The sequence below is a fragment of the Fundulus heteroclitus genome, unplaced genomic scaffold (genome assembly GCF_011125445.2).
Source record: "Fundulus heteroclitus isolate FHET01 unplaced genomic scaffold, MU-UCD_Fhet_4.1 scaffold_28, whole genome shotgun sequence".
NCBI classification, from domain to species: Eukaryota; Metazoa; Chordata; class Actinopteri; order Cyprinodontiformes; family Fundulidae; genus Fundulus; species Fundulus heteroclitus.
In genome coordinates this window covers 3,927,017-3,949,056 of record NW_023396689.1, presented here as the reverse complement: position 1 = coordinate 3,949,056, position 22,040 = coordinate 3,927,017, and the positions used below count along the sequence as shown (strand labels likewise).

The 22,040-nt window shown below is 40.8% G+C and overlaps 1 protein-coding gene across 1 annotated transcript in view; it reads left to right on the top strand.

Moving 5' to 3' along the window:
• The first annotated feature begins 4 nt into the window (after window positions 1-4).
• Window positions 5-22,040, top strand: part of gfra3 (GDNF family receptor alpha 3) — a 130,641-nt gene continuing 108,605 nt past the window's right edge. The window contains exon 1 of the mRNA XM_021312300.2: window positions 5-510. Within this exon, the coding sequence (XP_021167975.1) occupies window positions 471-510 (40 nt within the window). The 5' untranslated portion in view covers window positions 5-470. The remainder of the gene's footprint in view (window positions 511-22,040) is intronic.

Below are 22,040 nucleotides of genomic sequence, written 5' to 3'. Positions count from 1 at the left end.
CACCAGTTAATAACCCCAGCCTCCCCCTGCCTGTCAGCATCATGATCGCAGAAAGCACCGGGAGCTCTCCACCAAAGCAGCCGCGTCGTGATGACCGTCAGTGAGCGGAGCTGCAGCCCGTGACGCCCGACTCTCCCTGCACCCAGCCGGGTAGATTTCTCAGCTTAACACGGTGTGAACGCTGGAGCTTTGGGACACGGACACACAAACACTGGCTCCGCAGCTTCATTCGTCTCCCCAGGGCGCACTTCGCTCTCATCGATTCCTCCGAGGCTTCTCCTGCTCTCCATCTGGGAATTGAAAACTTGGGTGAGCAGACCGCTGCAGGCGGAGGATAAGCGGACGCACGGATAGTGTCCGCCGGCTGGCTGCGCGTCTTTCTGCGGCGCGCACAGCGGAGCTGCTGGAACTGTTCCCGTCCCGCGTTAGTCCAGCATCACTTCTGACTGGGCGTCCCGAACTCGACCAACATGGTTCTCCTGGGGTCCCTGCTTGTTCTTCTCTTCCCAGGTAAGATGCGCTCTCCGCCGTGGTTCCGTAAAGAGCAGCCAGATGTCATGTCAAGACAACATTGTCCCTCACAAGTTTAACTGACATGATCGCAGAAAGTAAACTTCTCTTTCTGTTACAAACCGGATTCTTGACTCCGACGCGCTTTTGGCTCCTTTTTTTGATCAGTGATCCTCAGTCAATAGACTAAACTGAGATACAACTTTTCAACAGCAAATTTCATATATATATATATATATATATATATATATATATATATATATATATATATATATATATATATATATATATATATATATATATATATGTACTACTGTCGCGTCAGAGGTTAGTTCTGGTTGTTGTTTAGTCACGGACAGGCTGTATACGTGCATGAAAGACGCCACTAGGCTACGCCCTTCCAGCTGAAAGTTTGCTGAGCCAGAGGCCGGACCCTCCTCACTGATCCATCAATCAGTCAGATGTTAGACTGGAAGCGCTGTTCGCTCCAGTTGGCTTTACAATAATTACTGCAATATCACCCTGTAACTGAAATAATCATAGAAATAATCAACAAACCTTTCATAAAGGCGGAATTTGACCGTGCGTTAGTTATTCGTAACTTAGATAAAAAAAAAGGATAAACATCTTTTTCTACTTCAATTTTCATAGAAACGGTAAATGTCTGCTGGTCTTGCTTCACTGATGAGGGTATATTTTAACAGCACCATCAGGAAAGATATTCATTTACTTTTATTTATAGTTTTCAGAATATCTTGTTTAAACTATAGATTCTTTTTATTTCCTGTTCTAGAATTCATTTTCTACACTTTTTCAAAACCTCAGCAGCTCTACAGAAAATACTTTCAGAGTGCAGTTTGTTCTTTCTTTCTTTACAGGTGGAACATGAATTTGCAGTAAAACCACTGTGTTTTTTTAGTATCTACAGGAGATTTTTTTTTGTAGTTTGAGTCTCCTTTATTATATTGTAATTCAGTTCCAATTTGCACCCTGATAGCGCTTATTATTCCGAGGTCTTGATGAGACTCATATTTTCTCCCTGAGAGCGGGGCCTTTTATCTCATCCAGACAATAACCCCTATCCCCTGAGTATTTGATTTGCACCACAGGCTTAGTGGCACTTCTTGAACATTTCAGAGACATTTTTTAATGTTTGCTGGTTTTATTTGAAATGCGACATCTTGTTTGAATAAAACGAGATAAATTCCTCCTGGGCGTGAGTGTGCTCCTGTAGATCAGCTGGTTGAGTTTACTCTCATCTCTCTGTGTATGTTTTAGGGGAGTGAGTTTGTTTCAAGCTCTAGAAGACAATAAAAACAAGACCCATGGGCACCTATCATACCGTATTTTATAGGTGTAGTTGAGCCAGCAGAAACGGTTTTGTGCTTTGACAGTGCAGTCTGCTGATATCCACTCATGAATAAATGCTGCTTGTCCAAATGAACTGCAATTATCTGGCTCAAACTACAGCAGATATGGATCAACACTTAGGTTAGGGGGGCTGGAAAAAAACATAGATAGGACAAAAAAAGTTTCCTATGAAAAAAGAAAATGCGGGCACACAAAGGTATTTAAGAAACACAAGATCGGCTCTGTGTTCTGATCCTGTGGGGCGGTCATTGATGAGCTCATCATGAAAATCCCACAGAAAGAGTCACAGGGTATTTTCTACCTGAGCCACATTAGTACACATTCCCTGCTACAGCCAAATATTTGTTCAACTTTAAGATGAACTGGATGTAAATGTTGTTGCTGATTGATTTGTAAGTAATATTTGCTCCCAGGAAAAATTTCTATTATAATCTATTAGATTTTCCTTTTTTTGGTGAACTGAATTTGAAGGGAAAGAAATAGATAATTTTTGTGGGACTTTATCTGTAGAAATAGAATAACTGAAATAATTGTTTCCATGGTTGTTGGCCATTGGACATGGTTTGAGTTAAACTGAAATTCAGGTTAGAAAGTGAAACTCTAGATTTTATTTTTTTCGGTGTGGTCTGTGTTTGTAATGGATATGGGTTACTGGAATGACGAGCTATACTGAAGCAGCTCAGCTGCGCAAAAAAAAAAAAAAATTACTTTCATATAGGCGCAATAGAGATGCATCAAGCTGTATGTAAATTAGCATAGTTTTTCTACTTATTATATTTTTTTATCCAAAAGCAAACAAGAAAACAAAAACCAAATGCAGATAAGATCCATCTTATTTCTGTTTTTAAATTTGCTCTGATGCTCCTGAGTCCTTCCAGGTACAGGCAGTGCGGCTCCACAATCACTGCTGTTATCAGTGCCGTAGCAGAACTAATGAAATTCTCCAATGGTGGATTTAAATGTGAGCTTGTTCTGTACTGCATCGTGGTCCTTCTGTGTTCATTAGTCCTGTCAATGATTGTCCAACATGTACTGATGCCGTGATGTTGAGTGACAAGCTCATATATCTCTAGGTGTACCCCACCCATCCTCTCGTCTTTGCTCTCTCCCTCAAGGCTTTCAGGTCGTGTCTCACTCTTTTTTTTTTCAATCTCAATCTAAATTCCCCCTCGGATTCAGTTGAGCGTCAGAATAAATTGTTCAAGTCGTTCAATGAGGAAGTGCAGTCAACCGACACCGGTGTGCAAACACATTTGGAGCAGCGGTGTTTGACGTCTTATCGGCACACAGACAGGTGTGCATGTTTGTGTGTATTTTCAGGGGGTTGGAGAGAATGCGTAACATGGCTCACTTTGCGTAGACGCCTCCTGGGAGTTTTTCAGGATCCAAAGTGGTACTGATACTTTGGGAGTCTAGCTGTCCAGCAAACAAGTTAGCATCCTTCTGCTTTGGGTTCCCTTCGAAGCTCCTTTATATGTGCACCTGTTTTGTCACCAGGGGTGATTCAGGCATAAATGGATAATTATCCCTTCCTTCTCTATATGCAGGGATGAGATGATGATAATGATTTTAAATATATGTCTGACAAATCTAAGAATTGCTGTACTTTTTCTTAAAGTAAAGATTACACATATGATCAAAACTGTTTTTTTAAAGAATCAGTGTCTCATCAGTTTGATCATCCAAAATTACAGTTTTCCATCAATTAATAAAGTGTTCATGTTGCCCAAAAATAATTTAAATGCATTAATTTTGAAATAGAATAAATGTTTTGTAAATCTTAAACTGCATTTTAAAGAATATCTGTTGGCTGTCCAGTAAAATCATCAGCAATAACAAAGATGTTTTCTTCTGTGTGCTCCTGCTTCCCTCTGGTGAAATTACACCCTCAGTGGTGAGCCACAGTGGCAATATAAAAAACCATTGGCCCTTCTTTTTAAATGTTGTGAATGTTAAAAAGTTGTTATGTTAATTTCATGTTTTAGTGCAGATCTTTGTAGAATTGTTTTGATAAATGTAGCACTTTAGCTCATGCCTATCTGCGGCAGTGAACAGTCAAGAGGTGGGGAGCATCCTGGTCACCAGTCCATCACAGGGCAACACAGGCCCAAACCAGGCTCACAGCCATAAACGTAGTCCCTCATATTTAAAGGCAGTTCAGATTTTCTCAGAATTACAATGCCTTTTATTGTCGTTATATATATACTATTATACACATGTACATCAGAATTAAAGCCAACTTCAAACAGTGCAGAAATATCAAAATATCAATTATCCAAAATATATACAGTGTAAACATTAAGAGGTCCTGGGTGTTATGTACATTGCAGAAATAAAATAGATTTCTGTATAGATTGTTCACTATATGTGTGTATATATTGCACATTGTAGGGTAAAAACTGTACATATTGCACATTGTCATTATTTCACAGTAGTAAGTTTTTTAATGGTTGTTTATCAGTGCATGTGGGAGTTCAGGGTAGTTAATGCCTTAGAAAAGGAGCTGTTTTTGAGTCTGTTTGTTCTGGTCCTTATGCACCTGTAGCTCCTCCCTGAGGGCAACAGGACAAACAGTTCAAAGCCAGGGTGGGAGCTGTCTTTACTGATAGTTATGGTTCTGCTGAGGCAGCGGGAGGTGTAAATGTCCATCAGGGAGGCGAGAGGGCAGCCAATGATCTTTTGGGCTGACTTTATGACTCTTTGGATCCTCTCCCTGTCTGCAGCAGTGCAGCCGCCGTACCATACTGTGATACAGTATGTCAGCGGGTTCTGAATGGACGATCGGTAGAAGGTCAGCAGCAATTGGAGTCTAGTTTATGCTTCCTGAGGACTCTCAGTAAGTGTAGCCACTGCTGAGCCTTCTTGGAGAGCAATGTTCCCAGACTAGAAGATGTCAGCAGAGATGAGGACACCAAGAAACCTGAAGGTGTGGACCTGCTCCACATGCTCACCATTGATGAAAAGGGGGGTTGGGTCAGTGCTGAAGTCAACACTGATTTCTTTAGTTTTCTTGGTGTTCAGAGCAAGGTTATTCACTGAACACCAGGCTGCCAACTTCAGGACCTCCTCTCTTTAGACTGTCTCATCAGCTTTTGAGATGAGTCCGACCACTGTGGTATTGTCAGCAAACTTGACAAGGTTGTTTTTGTGGGCCGAGCTACAGTCGTAGTTGTAGAAGCAGTATAGGAGGGGGCTCAGCACACATCCCTGTGGGGAGCCGGTCCCAGCGTGTGGGTGGAGAAGAGGTGGGGAACAAGTCTCACAGTCTGAGGTCAGTTAGTAAAAAAATCCTTTATCCAGGCACATGTGAAAAGCGGTAGGCCGAGAATGTCAATCATTTTTTTGTAAGGATGTCCAGAATTATTGTATTGAAAGCTGAGCTGTTCTCCACAAAGAGCATCTGAACGTAGCTCTGCTGCTGCTCTAGGTGGCTCAGTGTGAAGAGGAGAGCTACGGCGATGGTGTTCTCTGTGGATCTATTCACACTGTATATGAACTGGTGAGGGTTCAAGTCTGAGGAGAGATAGTCCTTGACGTGCTGAAAAGCTAGTCTCTGGAAGCACTCCATGATTACCGGAATAAGGGCCACCTACAGTGTGTTTTTCTTTGTTGCAAGAGCAAACCTGATGAAAGAACACAAATGCACGAAGAGAACGTAATAAAAAATTCCTTAGCAACTTATTTATTTAACAATTCAATGCACCTAACTTTCGCAGAAATTGTCCCTTAAAGGTATAGTGGACGATATTTCCAGAAATGTAGATAAGAAACTTCCAAGTCCCTTTTTGAATAACTGCACATTTGCAAGACCATCTTATCAGCTCATATGAAAAAAATCTCCCAAATCCACTCTGGTCTTATTTCTTTCTACAGAGGCTTTCCTCTTCTTGTCATAAACTTGTAAGACAGTTTGCTTCTTGGGACTTTCTGTCATATTCAAAGAATACGGTGAGAGCAGTGGCACTACAATGAATTGCTAACACTGAAGCTAACTGGATACATTAATACTAGAAGTGTGCATGTGCAGCAGGAGGAAACTAGCAAGGAATGTGTATGCAAATTGACATTACATGAGCGCGTCACAGTCACTGGCATGTGGAACAACCAATAGATAAGGTGATGTCACCGGAACTCAAAGCTGGAAAAGATCGTCCACTATACCTTCAACACACTATTTTATAAATCTATACGTCAAGATATCCTCCTCCTCCTCCTCCTCCTCCTCCTACTACTACTACTACTACTACTACTACTACTACTACTACTACTACTACTACTACTACTACTGAAGTTTGTGTGTTGTTCCTGCCTGATTACTATGATAAGACAAACTTTTATCCCACATAAAATCACAAATACTTACAAACACATAGATGTTAGATAAATTTGGCTCGTTACTTAAAACCATCACACCTTTGAAGAACACTTCTTGATGAGTTCACTGCACTACAGGGGTGCACGCTTTGAACCACAGGGGCCATTGCAGTAAGCAGAAAGTGGGATAGAGACAGAGAGAGGACGTCTTATCTGTATTGATCTTCAGTGACAGATGATGACGTCTATGAAAAGCAATGAGGCCAGTGAAATGAGTATCATAAAGCTGCTTTGATGATAAGTGTGGAAAAAAAAGCTACTCAGAGTCGGACGGAGAGGCGATCATCCCAGGTCAGACCAGTTAGAGGGAGGTGGGAGGATGAAGAGGATTAGAGGTGAGTGAGGGGAATGAACTTGGTGAAAGAAGTGAGGAAATCCATCTTCCCTCTTCTGTTGCATTTAATGAAAAATGAGCAACGTATGGGGCTTCCATCCACCTGGTTCGATCTGATTTGGAAGCAGGAGTGTATGCGGCGTGTGTGCCTGTAGATGAATGTGTGTGTGCTGTATTCTTCTCAAAGGCAAATGGTGTGTCTGGGGGAGTAGTTTGGAGGTCTTCTGTGTGGTTTGTTGATAACTGGGATTTGGAACTCAAACACAGAGAAAGCAGATGGTGTGTTGGCTGCTGCTGCCTTCACTATGTGTTTGTCAAGTGTGTGAACAAACATAATGCTGCGTGTGTGAGTGTGTCTGCGAGTGTGTCCTTATCTAAACCCGACTCCAATCCCGAGTCAGTGGTCCCGGAAGGTACCTCTGCTCTCTGTGGTGAAAGTCCAGGCCACGGCTTGACCTCCTGCCCATCTGCTATCATAATGACAGATGTGCCAGAGATTGGCTTCAGATCTGTGGCTGGACCTACAATCCCAAGTTAGTCCCTCTGACAGATTTCAGATGGCAGGAGGGACCACTGACTTACATTTCCTCTTGTTCTTCAAATCCTAAAAATGTTTGCTAGCTCTCAGCTTCAGATGTGGGCTTGCTGTGTAACATATGAAGCAGAAAGCCCTCTGATCCAGACAGGATTGAAGCATCTGAGGGAACATTAATTTTCTGTGGAGAGAAATAAATACTTTCCTGTTTTTCTTTTACAGTTTTCAAACAGGGATTATTGAACTGCAACTACATACCTTTCCAAAAGTAAAAAAATACAACTTAAGTGTTTGGCTCTGAGTCAATTTACCTCTTTCGTGCATTTTGTACCAATAAGCAGACTATTGTTGTGCAAGTTTACCTTTTTGATTATGAATATTATTAACAAATATAATTGGATATTATAACTGATAATATGTTATTCTAATCAAAGGAAATGTTTCAAATGGTTGTGATTATGGGCTATCATCATCTAACCATTATAACTAGCAATTGGATTTATTACTTAACAATTATTAAACTTATTTAGCATGAAAGATGGATGCCAAGTCAGTTGTAAGACTGAAGTAGAAAAACATTTAAATTGGAATAATTAATCATTAACCACAAGCAAATAAAACTAATGTCTCTTATGTATTAATATTGTCAATCCAAAAGGGATAATTTGTACTCTTAGAGACAATTCGATCACTGATATAAAAAAAACACAGACAACCACAGTTAAACTATTTAAAATGTGTTAAACCAATTCCCTGTTACAGCAATTATTTTGTTTAATACTAATACTACTTGAACACACAATACCACTGAATACACACACATAACATAAGGATGAAAATAAAAGCAATAACAAACAGCAATAGGATGAAATTTGGATGTGGGAGCCTTTAGCATTTGTAATGTACAAGAGTTGGACCCAAACACAACCCGAAACAGGTCAGTGACGTTAGGAGCTTTGTTTATTTAAAGGGAGGAGGAGTGTGGCTCTCTGTACGCGCTGCTTGCGCTTAACCGGCTGGCAGTCTCCTGGAGGCAAGGGAACAGGTTAGTGATCAGCAGAGTTAGATGTGACAAATCAGCAAAGCTGGATCACTAACCTGACCGAGAGCTGGCTTGTTCGGGTAAACGGCTCTGGGGCAGCTGAGGCTGACAGGCAGAGCCCGTATGGGACAATCAGGGGTGTAATACCAGGGGCAGTCCGGGTCCGGTAACGGGGAGGCCAAAGATCCAACGGCAGCACAGCAGGGATATCCAAGATCGGGTTCCGGTTCGGTCCAGGTTCAGTGCACGGGGAGACAGTCCAGGGGGAAGGGATTCCAAGCAGACAGGATCAGAGAGGGCTTCGGCAGACTCGGGAAACGGGAGGCAGATCGGGTCGGGTAACAGACAGGCTTGATACTATGACAGGCTTGAAGGTGCTCAGCGAATGGCTAGAGACGTTCTGTCACTGGAGACTGAAACTGATGGTGCTTTTATGCAGCTGGAAACAGGTGGAGCCAGTAACGGTTAATTGCAGAGAGGTGGAGACTGAGCAGGTGAGAAAACTAAGAAATGGACCAGCTCCAGTGCCAGAATCATTACAGCATTAAGTAATTTTCTAGCTTAAAATAAACCCCACTTAAGAATTGAATAATCACCATTTAAGCCGGACATACACTGTACGAGTTTTTGCCCTTTTCGGGCCAATTCTTCAGTCGTGAGAGCAATTTTTGAATCAGGCCGAATTTCAGCTTGATCGTACAGGGGGGGGAGGAGGGGCGACTGGCTTCTCATGACTACCTCCCAATCAGGAATGGGACGGTCGGTTGAAAATCAAACATGTTTGAAATTTAGTCGGCCATCGTGAGATTTTCATGAGCTCATCCTGCTGTTCAAGTAGAGCTCCCCTCCTCTCCGTCCCCACCAGGGGAGGGAGGGGAGCGGGCGTCCCCGAACCGACCTCCGCCCGGCCCAGTCGGCTCCCGGAGGTTTGGGGAGGGCGAGCGTTCCGGTCCGCGCGACGCGCCGACCGTCTGTTTCCGTACGCCTCCGCTCACCGGGGTTGCGGGCTGGGCGGTCTGCTGTGCCGCGCAGCCGCCGGGGCGTCTCGTCTTTCCTCTCTTCCCTCCGTTCCCCCCGACGCCTGGAGCCAGGCTCAACCCCCTGGTCTGGGTCCCTGTCACCCACCGTCGCTCGCCTGGCGTCGCTCGCCTGCCTCTGCCACCAAAGCGCGTGGTTCCATCGGCCTGCTCCCGTCAGGGCCTCTGCGGGACTTGACGACGGGCCGCGCGTTGGAGGTCTGGGCGGACGGCGCCACGTGCACGGTGACCACACGGTGCGGGACCTCCCTCGGAACCCTACAGCGCGGTGCGGCGGTCCAGGCCCTGGCCGTCCTCCGTGCGCCGGCGGGTACTCAACTCTCCCCCCTCTTTCGGAGGGGGCACGACGTACAGTGTGAGCACTCCGGTCGCGTCCAAGCGCCGCGCCGTACAGTGTGAGAACACAGATCGTGAGCGGTGAACTTTTAAACCCCGCGGTTCCGTCACACTGTTTGATATGTATATAAGTACCATGACTGAAAAACTCATACAGTGTATGCCCGGCTTAAGACAAGCAAATTATGTAACTGTACTGAAATGGATCTGGAGAGAGTGCCTTAAAGCAAGGCCTGCTACTAGTTGAGTGGCTACAATGAGCTTAGCTGCTAACCTACCAGCTCCAAAGGATGAGGGCTTGTGCCTGAGCTAACCATAGCTACAGATTAGACACCACAATCATGTAGTGTCACAGAGGGGCGGCTAACTCTACACAAAGGCCACTAGTTGACCCAATGATGGCTTCAAACAGAATCCATGCGAAAAGGAAAGGGCCGATCAGGATTCTAACAATAACGTTCAGAATAAATCTGGCGCCAATGGTTTTCCTGCTCAGAATAATAGTGATAAAATCCACAATAATAGTCAATCGTCAGAGCAGTAGCACTCATAGTTATCAGTAAACAAGTAAACACAGTAAGCAGCTTATCACCTGAATTCAGTCACTGCATGCAAAATATTCAAAGGCAGTTCAACAACTCCTTCTGGAGTAAAAACATCGGCATTAAACCTTTTTCTAAATGAGTTATGCCTAGGCAAAGATGGAGTTCTATACAAGAAATAAAGAGGTTGTTTACTGGTCTGACCTTTGCAGGACAGCTCTCAGTGGTCTTTGTGAACTGTTCGGCCAAAAACAGAAAAGATAGCCTCATCTGTCGACAGAAAAAGGGGATGAAACTCCTCGTTCTTCCTTTGGTTGGGTGCTACAACCTGATTAAAGTCCTAGGACCTCCTGTGTCAATCCGACGACCAAAGAGGTAAAGGTGATGTTTGGCTTTGTCCAGCAAGGTGTCGATCACCATTTCCTACATGTATTCCAACGTGAGGAATCTTCAGCTAAGATGAGGTCTCTTTGATACAGCTGACGCCATCTGAAGGAGATGAACCCTGTTTGCACCATTCTTTTATCATCTCGGGCTGTGGTCTCACAGGTATTGGAGTTTCTGGTCCTAAATCGTGTTGCATGCTGGGAGTCGTAGTCTGATTGGCAATTTTATGGCAAAACACTATTTTATACTCATACTTTACCCTTTGCATTTCAGTTTATTTTTCTGTGTAAAGCATTTTCATAGTTAAAAAAATGTCAAATCCTATGTAAAATTGGATGTAATTGTTAATTATTTTCCAAAAACTTTGTTTAAACACATATTTCTATGTATTATGGTTATAATCTGGATTTGGGCCAGTTGGATCTTATGAAATATGACAGATTAAGCCCCCTGATCAGTCAGAAAAACTCTAAGTGATCTCCTGCTGTTAGCAATAAGTAATGAAACCACATTTCCTTTCAGTGAACCACAAGTAGCAGAAAATCAGCATATGTTAAATTATCAGTTGTCAAAGGGTGCAAAACATCCCGCTGGCATTTTGATTCTTGGTCCTTGCAAAGCCTCTCGTGATAGATGGCACCACCGCGCTCCTGAAAAAGCCACAACAGCCACAAATGATCAAAGTTCCAGAGATAAAAAAAGGTTAAAGAGTTAAATGACCATCACTCATTTAGGTCATTTAAGTTCAGCTTTATGCCAATAAAACCATGGCAGCTTTTATAGTTGAGATTATAATTAAAACAGTGAGTTTTTAGAAGATATGTTCAGCCAAGCTGTTGAATTATTGTATTGCAGGTGTATGTAATGTACTCTTTGCTGCATGGTGAAGGATAACATAATGAGTGGAGCCTGAGGGGGCATCCAGTGTTGGCCATGGACTAATTACTGCTATCAATGTATACCAAGGTTTCAAAAAGGTAGGATAAGATACGATAAGATAGGCTTTATTGATCTCACAATGGAGAAATTCACTTGCCACATCGGTTCATACAAGAAGGTGCAGAGTAGGAAAGGTGCATTCAGTTATATACAGTGAATCTTCATATATACAATGGATCAAAAAGGATACAAAACAATACAAAAGAAATAGGAATGGGCATATGATGTCTTAGTTACATACATAGTGATCTATATGTATATAGACATATATACATACTTATATATATATACATATACCTATACACCTACATACATACGTACCTACACGTATATATGTGCATATACATTCGTGTATACATTTGTACATAAATACATACCAAACTACTAAGATCTTAATTCACTTTGAATACACTGAGTGCTTTCAATGAGATTTAAGAGCAAAGTAAGAATCCAGGTGAATGAATCACAGGCGTACATTACCCCTGCCCCTCTCCTGTTGCTGTGCATTGCTACATACTTAGCTGAATGAAGGCTCCTGCACTTCTCCCGTGCTTACAGGAAAGACAAATTTGGCTGTTCGGAAATATGTCTGGTCCTGATGAACTCAGACAGTGTGGAAACTAAAGGAGCACCTCCCATCACTGTTATCAAGGTAACACTACAAGATGTCATGTTATAGGTGGCATGCCTATTAAGCAGCCTTTTGCAGACTGGTTAGATGAGCTGATTGCTAGCTAATACCAGCTTAAATCTTTAAAGAGAGAAAGGGTAAAAATGGCAAACATTCTGTGTTACAATAACTTGAATATTAGAACTAAATTTTGCAGCTATCTTTTAAAAAAAATTGCCTAGCGTTTATCAAAAAACACAACAGTATGAAGGAATGTTGCCTTTATGGTACAAATTAAACTAAAACAAGGTGTTTATTTATTCAGGATATTCATCCAGTGTAAATCTGACATTTGCTAAGGCCTTGTCCCTACATCAGACCATTGCTTTTTTTATATGCTTCATATGTTGGGAAGATACAACAAACATGTTGGGAGATGCAACAAACCCGAAAACTGAAGACTGTTTTATCAATCGTCCTTCATTCACCTATATGCTATGGTCAGTGCCTGATAGCACAATTGCTCACTCATGTTGCCACTACTCATGTTGCTAAAGCCTGTTTTAGACCTTGCAGCTCATCGTACTTTGAACAATTTTTATCCCCTCCACTGGTCTGCTTGTGTATCAAATTGCGTCCGAATTGGGACATTCTTTCTGGCTGCTTAACTGTTTTTGTCTGAGCATGTGAACATTTTAAAATAGTTCAGAGTGAACCCATTCACTCCAGTCTCCAGACCAAAAAAAAAAAAATTAGCTTTTGAGTAACAATAACCAAAACATATTTTTTCAAATCCTGTTTGGAAACTTTACTCAAATCACAGTAATCCAAAGTATCTGAAACACAAAAACATGAAACCATCATTTACTGCGGCTCGCCCATCAGTCATTTTCTCTCCTATAAGGCTTGTGAAACTCAGTACCATTTTCTTTGACAAGATTTTTCTTTTGTTGTTTCTTCTCACTCCATTCCCCTGACAGCTGTAATTCTTGGCTCTTTGACAGATTTTCTTTCTGCTGCATTTTTGCAGTCGGATGCTTGGAGCTTGAAGTAGTTTTCAGTCACCGTGCATTTACTCTGTTCATGGCAACAATGCTAGACTATTCAGAAGCTCAGGGACCAAATGCATAAAACTCTTGTGGTTACATGTCTAAAATTCTATGAACACAAAGGCAAAAAAAGTGCCTACTTATTTATCTCACCAGACCTTTAAAGTGAATAATGCTCATATTTTTCTTTCATTCTCCGTCATTGTAAAGGTCTGTACATATTTGCAGAAAATCAACTTTATTTAGGGTTTCATTTTTTTTTTACCCTAAGCTAAGTTAATGTTTGGCATTGGTGGGTGTGTCAATCATTTTGGGATGCAACGTAACACTTCGGAGAAAGACAAGATGCACTGATCTCTAGAAACCATAGCAGTTTATGTAAACACAATGTATTTACAAATTAGATAACTTCTGCAGATGTTTGCACTTAGATTTATTTGGTGGTATCAAAGTAATAAGTGTTTAAAACAGATGCACATCACACCTTTTTAGAATTTTGTTTGTAAGAAAAGATACCAACTCGCATTTTCCTTCCACCTTCTAATTATGCACAACTTTTTCTCTATTCATGAACCTGTCTGTCTGTCTATGTTAGGGCAGCAGCTAACAATTATTTTAGTAATCGAGTATTATGTTGATTATTCTGATGATTTTTCGAGTGTTCAGAACAAAATATTCTACAGATTTCTCTTAAGAGAAAATGCAAGTAAACAAATTATTTAATTATTTTTGAAACTGTTTTATTGCTTAAGACCCTGTAATTCTTTAGTGTACATTTGAATATTTGTAACAAAGGATGCATCTGCAGCTAAAAACAAAAGCTCAGCACTTTCTTTACAGCAGTTCAGTGCTGCCCCTTTGGTATAAAACAAACACACAATGTGCCACTTGCATATGCATCCTGTTTTTTTTTTTAAACATTTATAACATCAAAAAGAGAGTAAATAATAGAGTTATACTCTTGTTTTTTGTGTGTGCAAGAACAGAAATAAAAAATAACATTACCAATTCAGTTAAATTAAATTTAAATTATATAATACTTTATTAAGCTCAAAGGAAATTAATTCAAAATCTAACTTAAATCCAAAAATTTATTTTCATTTAGGCGCAATAAAAACTTCCTTTCAACAAACTTTAATTTTAGTTTCCTCTCATGATGGGAAGTCCGGGTCTTTTCAGAGAGACAACTTGTTTAACTCCAGAACGGCTCTTAATTTAGGATATTTTTTCACCCATTTTTGGTCTTCGCAAAAATGGTTTGTGTTTAAAAATGGTTTGTGTTTAAAAATGGTTTGTGTTTAACAACTGTATTGCATTCAGTGTTTTCATTAGAAGTCTTATATTTGTCTACTTTTGTGCATTTCTTCTGTTACAAACACATTCATACATTTAAAAATATTTTAATTAAACTATGCTAAACTGCATACACACAGACTCACACAAATTCAGAAAAATTAATTAATAAATTAGGGTGGAAAGAAATTATTTGTAAATTAATTTTGCTTGTCTGTATTTCTAAGTGGCAAATTTCTCTGAAAGACAGAACTGGTGTTGAAATCAGTGTTGAAATCAGGAATGTTCCGTGTCAGTTATTTTTCTATGGAGAGCATAGCCAGAGCATTGAGTCAAACATGTGCCATGGTTTTTCTAAGGGATGTTTTTATCCTTGTTTAAAGAGTAGTAGCAGCTCTATAATTCTGATGTTGTCATTAGTGTGGTGATGAGGGTCGTTAAAGGACTTACAGTTTGGGTGAAAGTATGGTGTAGGTTATTTTCCATCAAAACCTGATAGAGAGCACCACTGAAATGCTGTAAGTGATTCTCGTAGATCAGGGACAGTTCAGTTTTAAGTCTGGCCTGATCCAATGAGGGAAGAGCTTCCACTGTGGTGTTCAGGGCTGAAGCTGAATCTGGGAACTTTCTGCTGCAACAGAGCAGTCCTGACGAGGTGCTTGGTAAAGAAAGCCTCTTCTTGACCTGGCTGTTAATGGTGTCACATTCCTGTGCAATGCAATATAATTAAAAAAGGGTATGATTTCAGCAAATGGCAAATTTGCTTAAATAAAAAGGCAAATGAAAGCATACGGGAAAACACAAGAATAAAAACCTTTAAGTTTATTCTGGAGAGAAAAGTTTATTCTGGAACAAGATGGCGGAAGAGGAGTAAGACGTGCCTCGCGTGGGCTCCCGCTTTAACCTCTTTAGTTTATGGTTCTCCACTAAATGTCCTTGCTGTTCTGAGCATTAGGTCTGTCCGGTCTCGTCCTCTAAGTGACTCCTGCCTGGAAGAGTAGAAGAATGGCGACAAATTTGAGGAAAGGCAAACACTCTAGCGTTCCGGCTGCTAGGCCCGATACCGCCTCGGAGCAGACTATTGCTATATCCGGAAGCTCAGCACCCCCTTCTCCTTCCCGTGGTGAGGCGGACGCACTCTCCTTGAAGTCCGACATTCTTGCCGCTATAAAAACCGATATCTCAGCGGTGATTAAATCCGAAATAAAAGAGGCTCTGGCTGAAGAGTTCACTTTTATTAAAGGAGAGCTACAAGCGGTGAGAGCGGAAGTGGCTAACGGCACAATGCTACTCCGTGCCGACCTAGACCACGTTAAACAAAGCGTCAAAGAGGTAGAAGACGGCTTGTCAACCTGGTCCGATGAGGTTGTTACTCTACGCACCACTGTGTTGGAGCTGAAAGAAGAAGTTGATGGGCTCAAAAAGAAGTGTGACGATATGGAAGGACGCATGAGACGGTGCAACTTGCGGATCATTGGGGTTCCCGAGACGACAGAATCCAGCTCCACTGAAACAGTGGCTAAACTGCTAGCAGAGGTGCTACAGATGGATAAAGCGCCATTGATTGACCGAGTTCATCGTACTGGCAGTGGGAGCAAGTCAGGCGATAAGCCGCGGGTCATTGTCGCTAAGCTGCACTATTATCAAGAATGTGTGGAAATATTACGTCGGGCTCGGAGCCGTGGCCCTCTTCGCTTCAAGGAGGCACCGATTATCATCACATCTGATTATACAGCGGTGGTGGCCAGGGCTCGGGCGGCGTTTTCGGAGGTGAGGAGGCTTCTTCGCAACCGACGAGATGTTCGTTACGGCCTGCTTTTTCCTGTTAGGCTCCGCATTTCTCATGGGGAGGAGGACAAGGAGTTTTTGGATGCCAATAAAGCAATGGATTACGTTAAAAAGAAAATCATCTCAGCAACGGCCAGCGAGGACCGACGTTAACTGCGGGTCCAATCCCCATCGTTCCATTATTTCAGGTTGTACAGAACTTTCCGACATTATGTCCCGTGCTATATCTTGATTTAATTTTCGACACTATTCCGAGGGACAACATTCTTCTTTTGTGTTTATGTATGAGGGTTTCACAGGGGGTCTGTCCAGATCTTGGTCAATGATGCATTTATTGTATCGATGCAGCAAGGAGCATAAACGACATTAATACTTTAAAGTAGAGGAACCTTTTTCTTTTTTCTTTTTATATATATATATATATATATATATATATATATATATATATATATATATATATATATATATATATATATATATATATATATATATATGTGTGTTTTTTTTTATTTTATTTTATATTAAATTTTTTTTTTTTTTTTTTTAGCTTTATTTAGCTTGGCGGGAGCCCAGGCAGGGAGACAAGTTCCCCAGCACAAGCACAAATGTGTGGATATTTTGTTTGTTGGGTTCTCCGTGGTTATTCAGGAGAGATGGGTGGGACTATACCGGATCTATTTGTTTTGAATATGCCTTTTGTCAGTTACCTTTTTGTGATGGTTTGTGGTTATTGTACTACATCTGATTGACCATTCATGAGCAGTCCTAATACTAATAGGTTCATCAACAGTCACCCAGTTAATTGTGTGAGTTGGAATGTGAAATCCCTTAATGGTCCAGTGAAATTTAGGAAAGTTACGACACATTTAAGACAACTTGAGGCTAATATCTCTTTCTTACAGGAGACCCATTTGTGTAAAGCAGACAGTGCAAATCTATGTAGGCGATTGTCCGGTCAGGTGTTTCAGTCTAATTTCCAATCTAAATCGAGAGGGGTAGCCATTTTAGTTGGTAAACAGGTGCAATTCACGGCGTCCTGTGTCAAAACGGACGCTGCCGGACGCTATGTTATTGTGGTTGGAAAACTGTATGCGCTTCCAGTTATTTTAGTCTCGGTATATGCTCCAAATTGGGATGATCAAACGTTTTTTAACACGCTCTTTTCAAATTTACCTAATATTTCAACACATAACCTTATAATTGGAGGAGATGTGAATTGTGTGCTATCATCCCTTGATCGTAGTACAGCGGGAAGGATCTCTCTCTCTAAATCTGCCCAGTCAATTAATTCATTTCTTAACACCTATGGAGTGGTTGACGTATGGCGTTTTCGAAATCCGACCCTAAGACGGTATTCGTTTTTTTCTCCTGTTCATAAGAGCTATTCCCGGATTGACTATTTTTTCCTCGATAAACGGATTTTACCTTTAGTGAGCGAATGTAATTATGGAGCTATAGTCGTTTCTGACCATAGTCCGCTCACAATGAAACTGAACATTCCTGTTGTGCAATCAGTCTATCGTCCTTGGCGACTTAATCCCATACTTTTATCTGACGAAAACTTCGTCGATATGCTTACTTCTGAAATTAAGTTTTTTATTGATATTAATCGGACTCCTGGGATGCCACTCAGCACTGTTTGGGAGTCATTAAAGGCTTACCTGAGAGGTCAAATCATTTCTTACTGTGCAAACAAAAAGAAGAAAGGTATCGAACGGCTAAAATTGTTAACAGATCAGATTCTACAATTAGATAGGGAATGCTCCCATACTTTTACACAAGACTCTCTTCAAAAACGTGTATTACTCCAGACAGAGTTTAACATCTTATCTACCCAACAGGCCGAATATTTATTATCCAAATCTAGGTGTGGCTACTATGAGCATGGTGAGAGGGCTGGACGCCTTCTTGCGCAGCAGCTACGGCAACGCTCAGCTAAACAGGATATCTCAGCAATTAATGATGAGCATGGTGTAAAATGTTATGAGGATGCTGGAATTAGTCTATGTTTCAGCAAATTTTACCAATCTTTGTATACCTCTGAAGCCTCACTTAACCCAACTGAATTGGATGATTTTTTTAAAGATATTAAAATCCCTTCACTAAGTTCTGATTTATCTAACGAATTGGAAAGAAATTTTTCTTTAGCTGAGATTAACTCTGCAATTAAAAATATGCAAAATGGAAAATCTCCAGGACCAGATGGTTTCCCGGCAGAATTTTTTAAGAAGTTTTCTGATTTACTTTCTCCCCTGCTGCTATCAGTTTTTGAGGAGTCTCTGGCCATACATTTACTGCCGCTGTCTATGCGTCAGGCTGTAATATCACTGCTTTTAAAGAAGGATAAAGACCCCTTGAGCTGCAGTTCATACCGCCCAATATCGTTATTAAACACTGATGTTAAAATTCTCACAAAGATGTTGGCAAAACGAGTTGAACGGATTATCCCTACAATTGTTTCACCTGACCAGACTGGTTTTATTAAAAATCGTCAATCCTTCTTTAATATCAGGCGGCTATTTAATGTGTTGTACACTTCTGCCCCGCCCGGTCACAATTGTAATGAAGTTTTAATCTCGTTGGACGCTGAGAAAGCGTTTGACCGGGTGGAATGGAACTATCTATTTAAGACCTTGGTGATGTTTAACTTCGGTCCTAAATTTGTTTCATGGGTGAAGTTGATATATACCTTGCCAATGGCAGCAGTACGCACTAACAGTAATTTATCCAGTTATTTTGAACTGAAACGTGGGACGAGGCAGGGATGCCCACTTTCGCCACTTTTATTCGCAATTGCAATTGAACCACTCGCAGTGGCCTTGCGAAACAGTCCCAAAATTAAAGGTATTGATCGGTTTGGCACTGAACATAAAGTTTCCCTATATGCTGATGATACACTTCTTTATATCTCAGATCCCTTATCTAGTATTCCTGAGTTACTTATTTTACTTCAAAAGTTTGGAAACATTTCTGGCTATAAGGTTAACCTTCAAAAAAGTGAATTGATGCCTGTGACTCCAATGGAAGTGCAGCATATGGGTTCAGTCCCTTTCAAAATTAGCCCTGCTAAATTTAAATACCTTGGTATCTGGATTACTCACAGTCACAAAGATCTTTATCCAGCAAACTATCTGCCTCTCCTGGTGAACCTTAGGAAAGACATCACTACATGGGCATCTCTGCCTCTATCCCTGGGAGGTAGAATCAATATAATCAAAATGGCAATACTGCCTAAATTACTTTATCTATTTCAGAGCGTGCCAGTGTTTCTCACCAAGACTTTCTTCACAAAATTAAATAGTGAGTTGTCGTCATTTATTTGGAATAAGAAGCACCCGCGGATAGGCTGTAAGATGCTACAGCTACCCCATGGTCTTGGTGGCTTGTCACTCCCCAATTTCCTATATTATTACTGGGCGGCTAATATTAGGGCCTTACTGTACTGGTTGAGAGAGGACAACCCTGCTCCCACTTGGGTGACTTTAGAGAGGAATTCAGTTACGGCTAGTTCTCTCTCTGCTTTACTCTGCTCCCGGTTACCGTTTGATCAACCAATCTCAACGTATACTTCTAATCCGGTTATAACTCACACAATAAAAATCTGGAATCAGTGTAGGAGGATGTTTAAAAGTACGGAATTATTAATATCTGCTCCAGTATCAAATAATCACATGTTTGCTCCTTCACTAATGGATTCTGTTTTTTATGCCTGGAGTTTAAAGGGAATAACTTCTCTAAACGATCTTTATATAGACAATAAGTTTGCCTCATTCGAACAGCTCACACAGAAATTTGATATTCACAAGTCACAGTTTTTCAGGTATTTACAATTGAGACATTTTGTAATGTCAAATTCTGGATGTTTTCCTCTACATCCACCAACTTCCCTTGTTGATGAGATTTTGATGTGCAAGTCTGTAACAAGACGCTCTATGAGTAAAGTCTATTCCCTGCTCAATTCATTTAATGATACCAATTTAGATTCCTTGAGGGTCAAGTGGGAGATGGACTTGGAGGAGTCCATATCAGATACAGTTTGGCAAAAAATTATTCAAAATATCTATTCGTCCTCAATATGTCTGAAACATGTTATAGTTCAATTCAAGGTAGTACATCGTTTACACTGGTCTAAGGACAGATTGTGTAAATTCAAAAGGGACTTGGATCCGACGTGTGATCGTTGTAAACATTCTCCAGCCACACTTTTACACACATTCTGGTCTTGTCCAAAGTTACACAGATATTGGCAAGGCATCTTCGACACTTTTTCAGGAATATTTGGACAAACTGTTTATCCATCACCACTCATCTCTCTCTTTGGGGTGGCTCCAGCAGAGACCTCTTTTAGCAAACATCAGAGGACTGTGTTAGCTTTCTGCTCTCTACTGGCTAGAAGACTTATTCTTCTTCGATGGAAGGATCCACATCCTCCAAGATATGGACATTGGTTAAGAGAAGTTATGTCTTACATTCATTTAGAGAAGATCAGATATACTGTTAGGGGATCTGTGAACAAATTCTTTGACGTCTGGCAGCCATTTATATCCTATGTCGGGAATATTTCGGCAGATAACTTTGTGTAAAGGTCAAATATTGGTTTTGTGTTGCAAACCTGTGCTTTGTATCGGCTGATGTATGAATAAAAGGTGTATTCTTGTTGGGGTAGTAGACCCGGTATAGGAGGGGAGGGTGGGGAGGGATTTTTGTTGTATATTTCGTCGGGTTTTCCCTTTTTTCTTTTTTATTTATTATTTTTTTTTATTTTTTTTTATTTTATTTTATTTTTTTGTGTGTGTGTGTGGTGTATGTAAAGAAAAAGAAGAAAAAATAATAAAAAGACCTTGATCAAAAAAAAAAAAGAATAAAAACCTATACACAAAAAAACCTAATGGTCTAAATGGTCAACCTTCTAATTTGATTTTATTTGACAATCTGATTCAAATCAGACCAAGCGGCAAGTGCTTACCTCCAGTACCAATCACTGTGTGTTCTTCTTTTCTTTGTGGGTGGGTCCTGACTAGATCCCCTGTCATATCAGGAACAGTCTCCCTGATCCACTTCACAAGTTTTGTGATTAAGTCATGAAAACTGTCCATAGATATATTAGCCAAACCTAAGATATTGTTACAATTACTGGCGATTCTGTTTCTTAACGTCAGATAAAGTCATTGCTTTAATTAGATGACAAACAGGTTACACAGAATTTATGCAGACAGAGAAACATGTATTTTAGGCTACATATGAATGCCTTTAACCAACCTGATAGCCTGGATGGGGTTCATGAATGCAGTTCTTAATGAGAATTCTTGATCTCCCATCTTGCTTCATGCATTCGGAAAGGTGCCTTAAGTCAGTTTGTCCAGACTCTGTCCATGTCAGATTACACCTGCTACTTTTGAAAAAGGATAAAAGCAAGGGAAACAACATGTGCATTGGCTCTTTCACGTTCTCTCAGGCAAAACATACACTAGAATCAGCTCCTGCAAAAAGTCCTGTAGCATGTTTTAGCTTTCTCCTTGTTTTGTTGGGTTATGGTTATTTATGACTTGTGGAGTCCCAACTCTTCAACTGTGATTTCCCCCCCATCGTTGTTCTTGTCGGGAAAGGACATGGAAGCTGCACCTTGACTGACGTTGCAATCTTGCCTTAATCTGATTATGATCCAATACTTTTATGCATGCACAATTTCTATAACAGGTGCAACATTTGCAGCACTCCAAAACCATTAAATTAGACTGCGCTGATTTGCCAAATATTTATTAATTTCACCTAGTAACCGTGGGTGATTGGCAATTTCACTGCACTACTCACCCTAAAGAAAAAACATTGCGGTCAGTTGGTGGAAAATCACAGTTAAATGAGAATAAGTTGATTGAAATTTTGTTTAAATTCA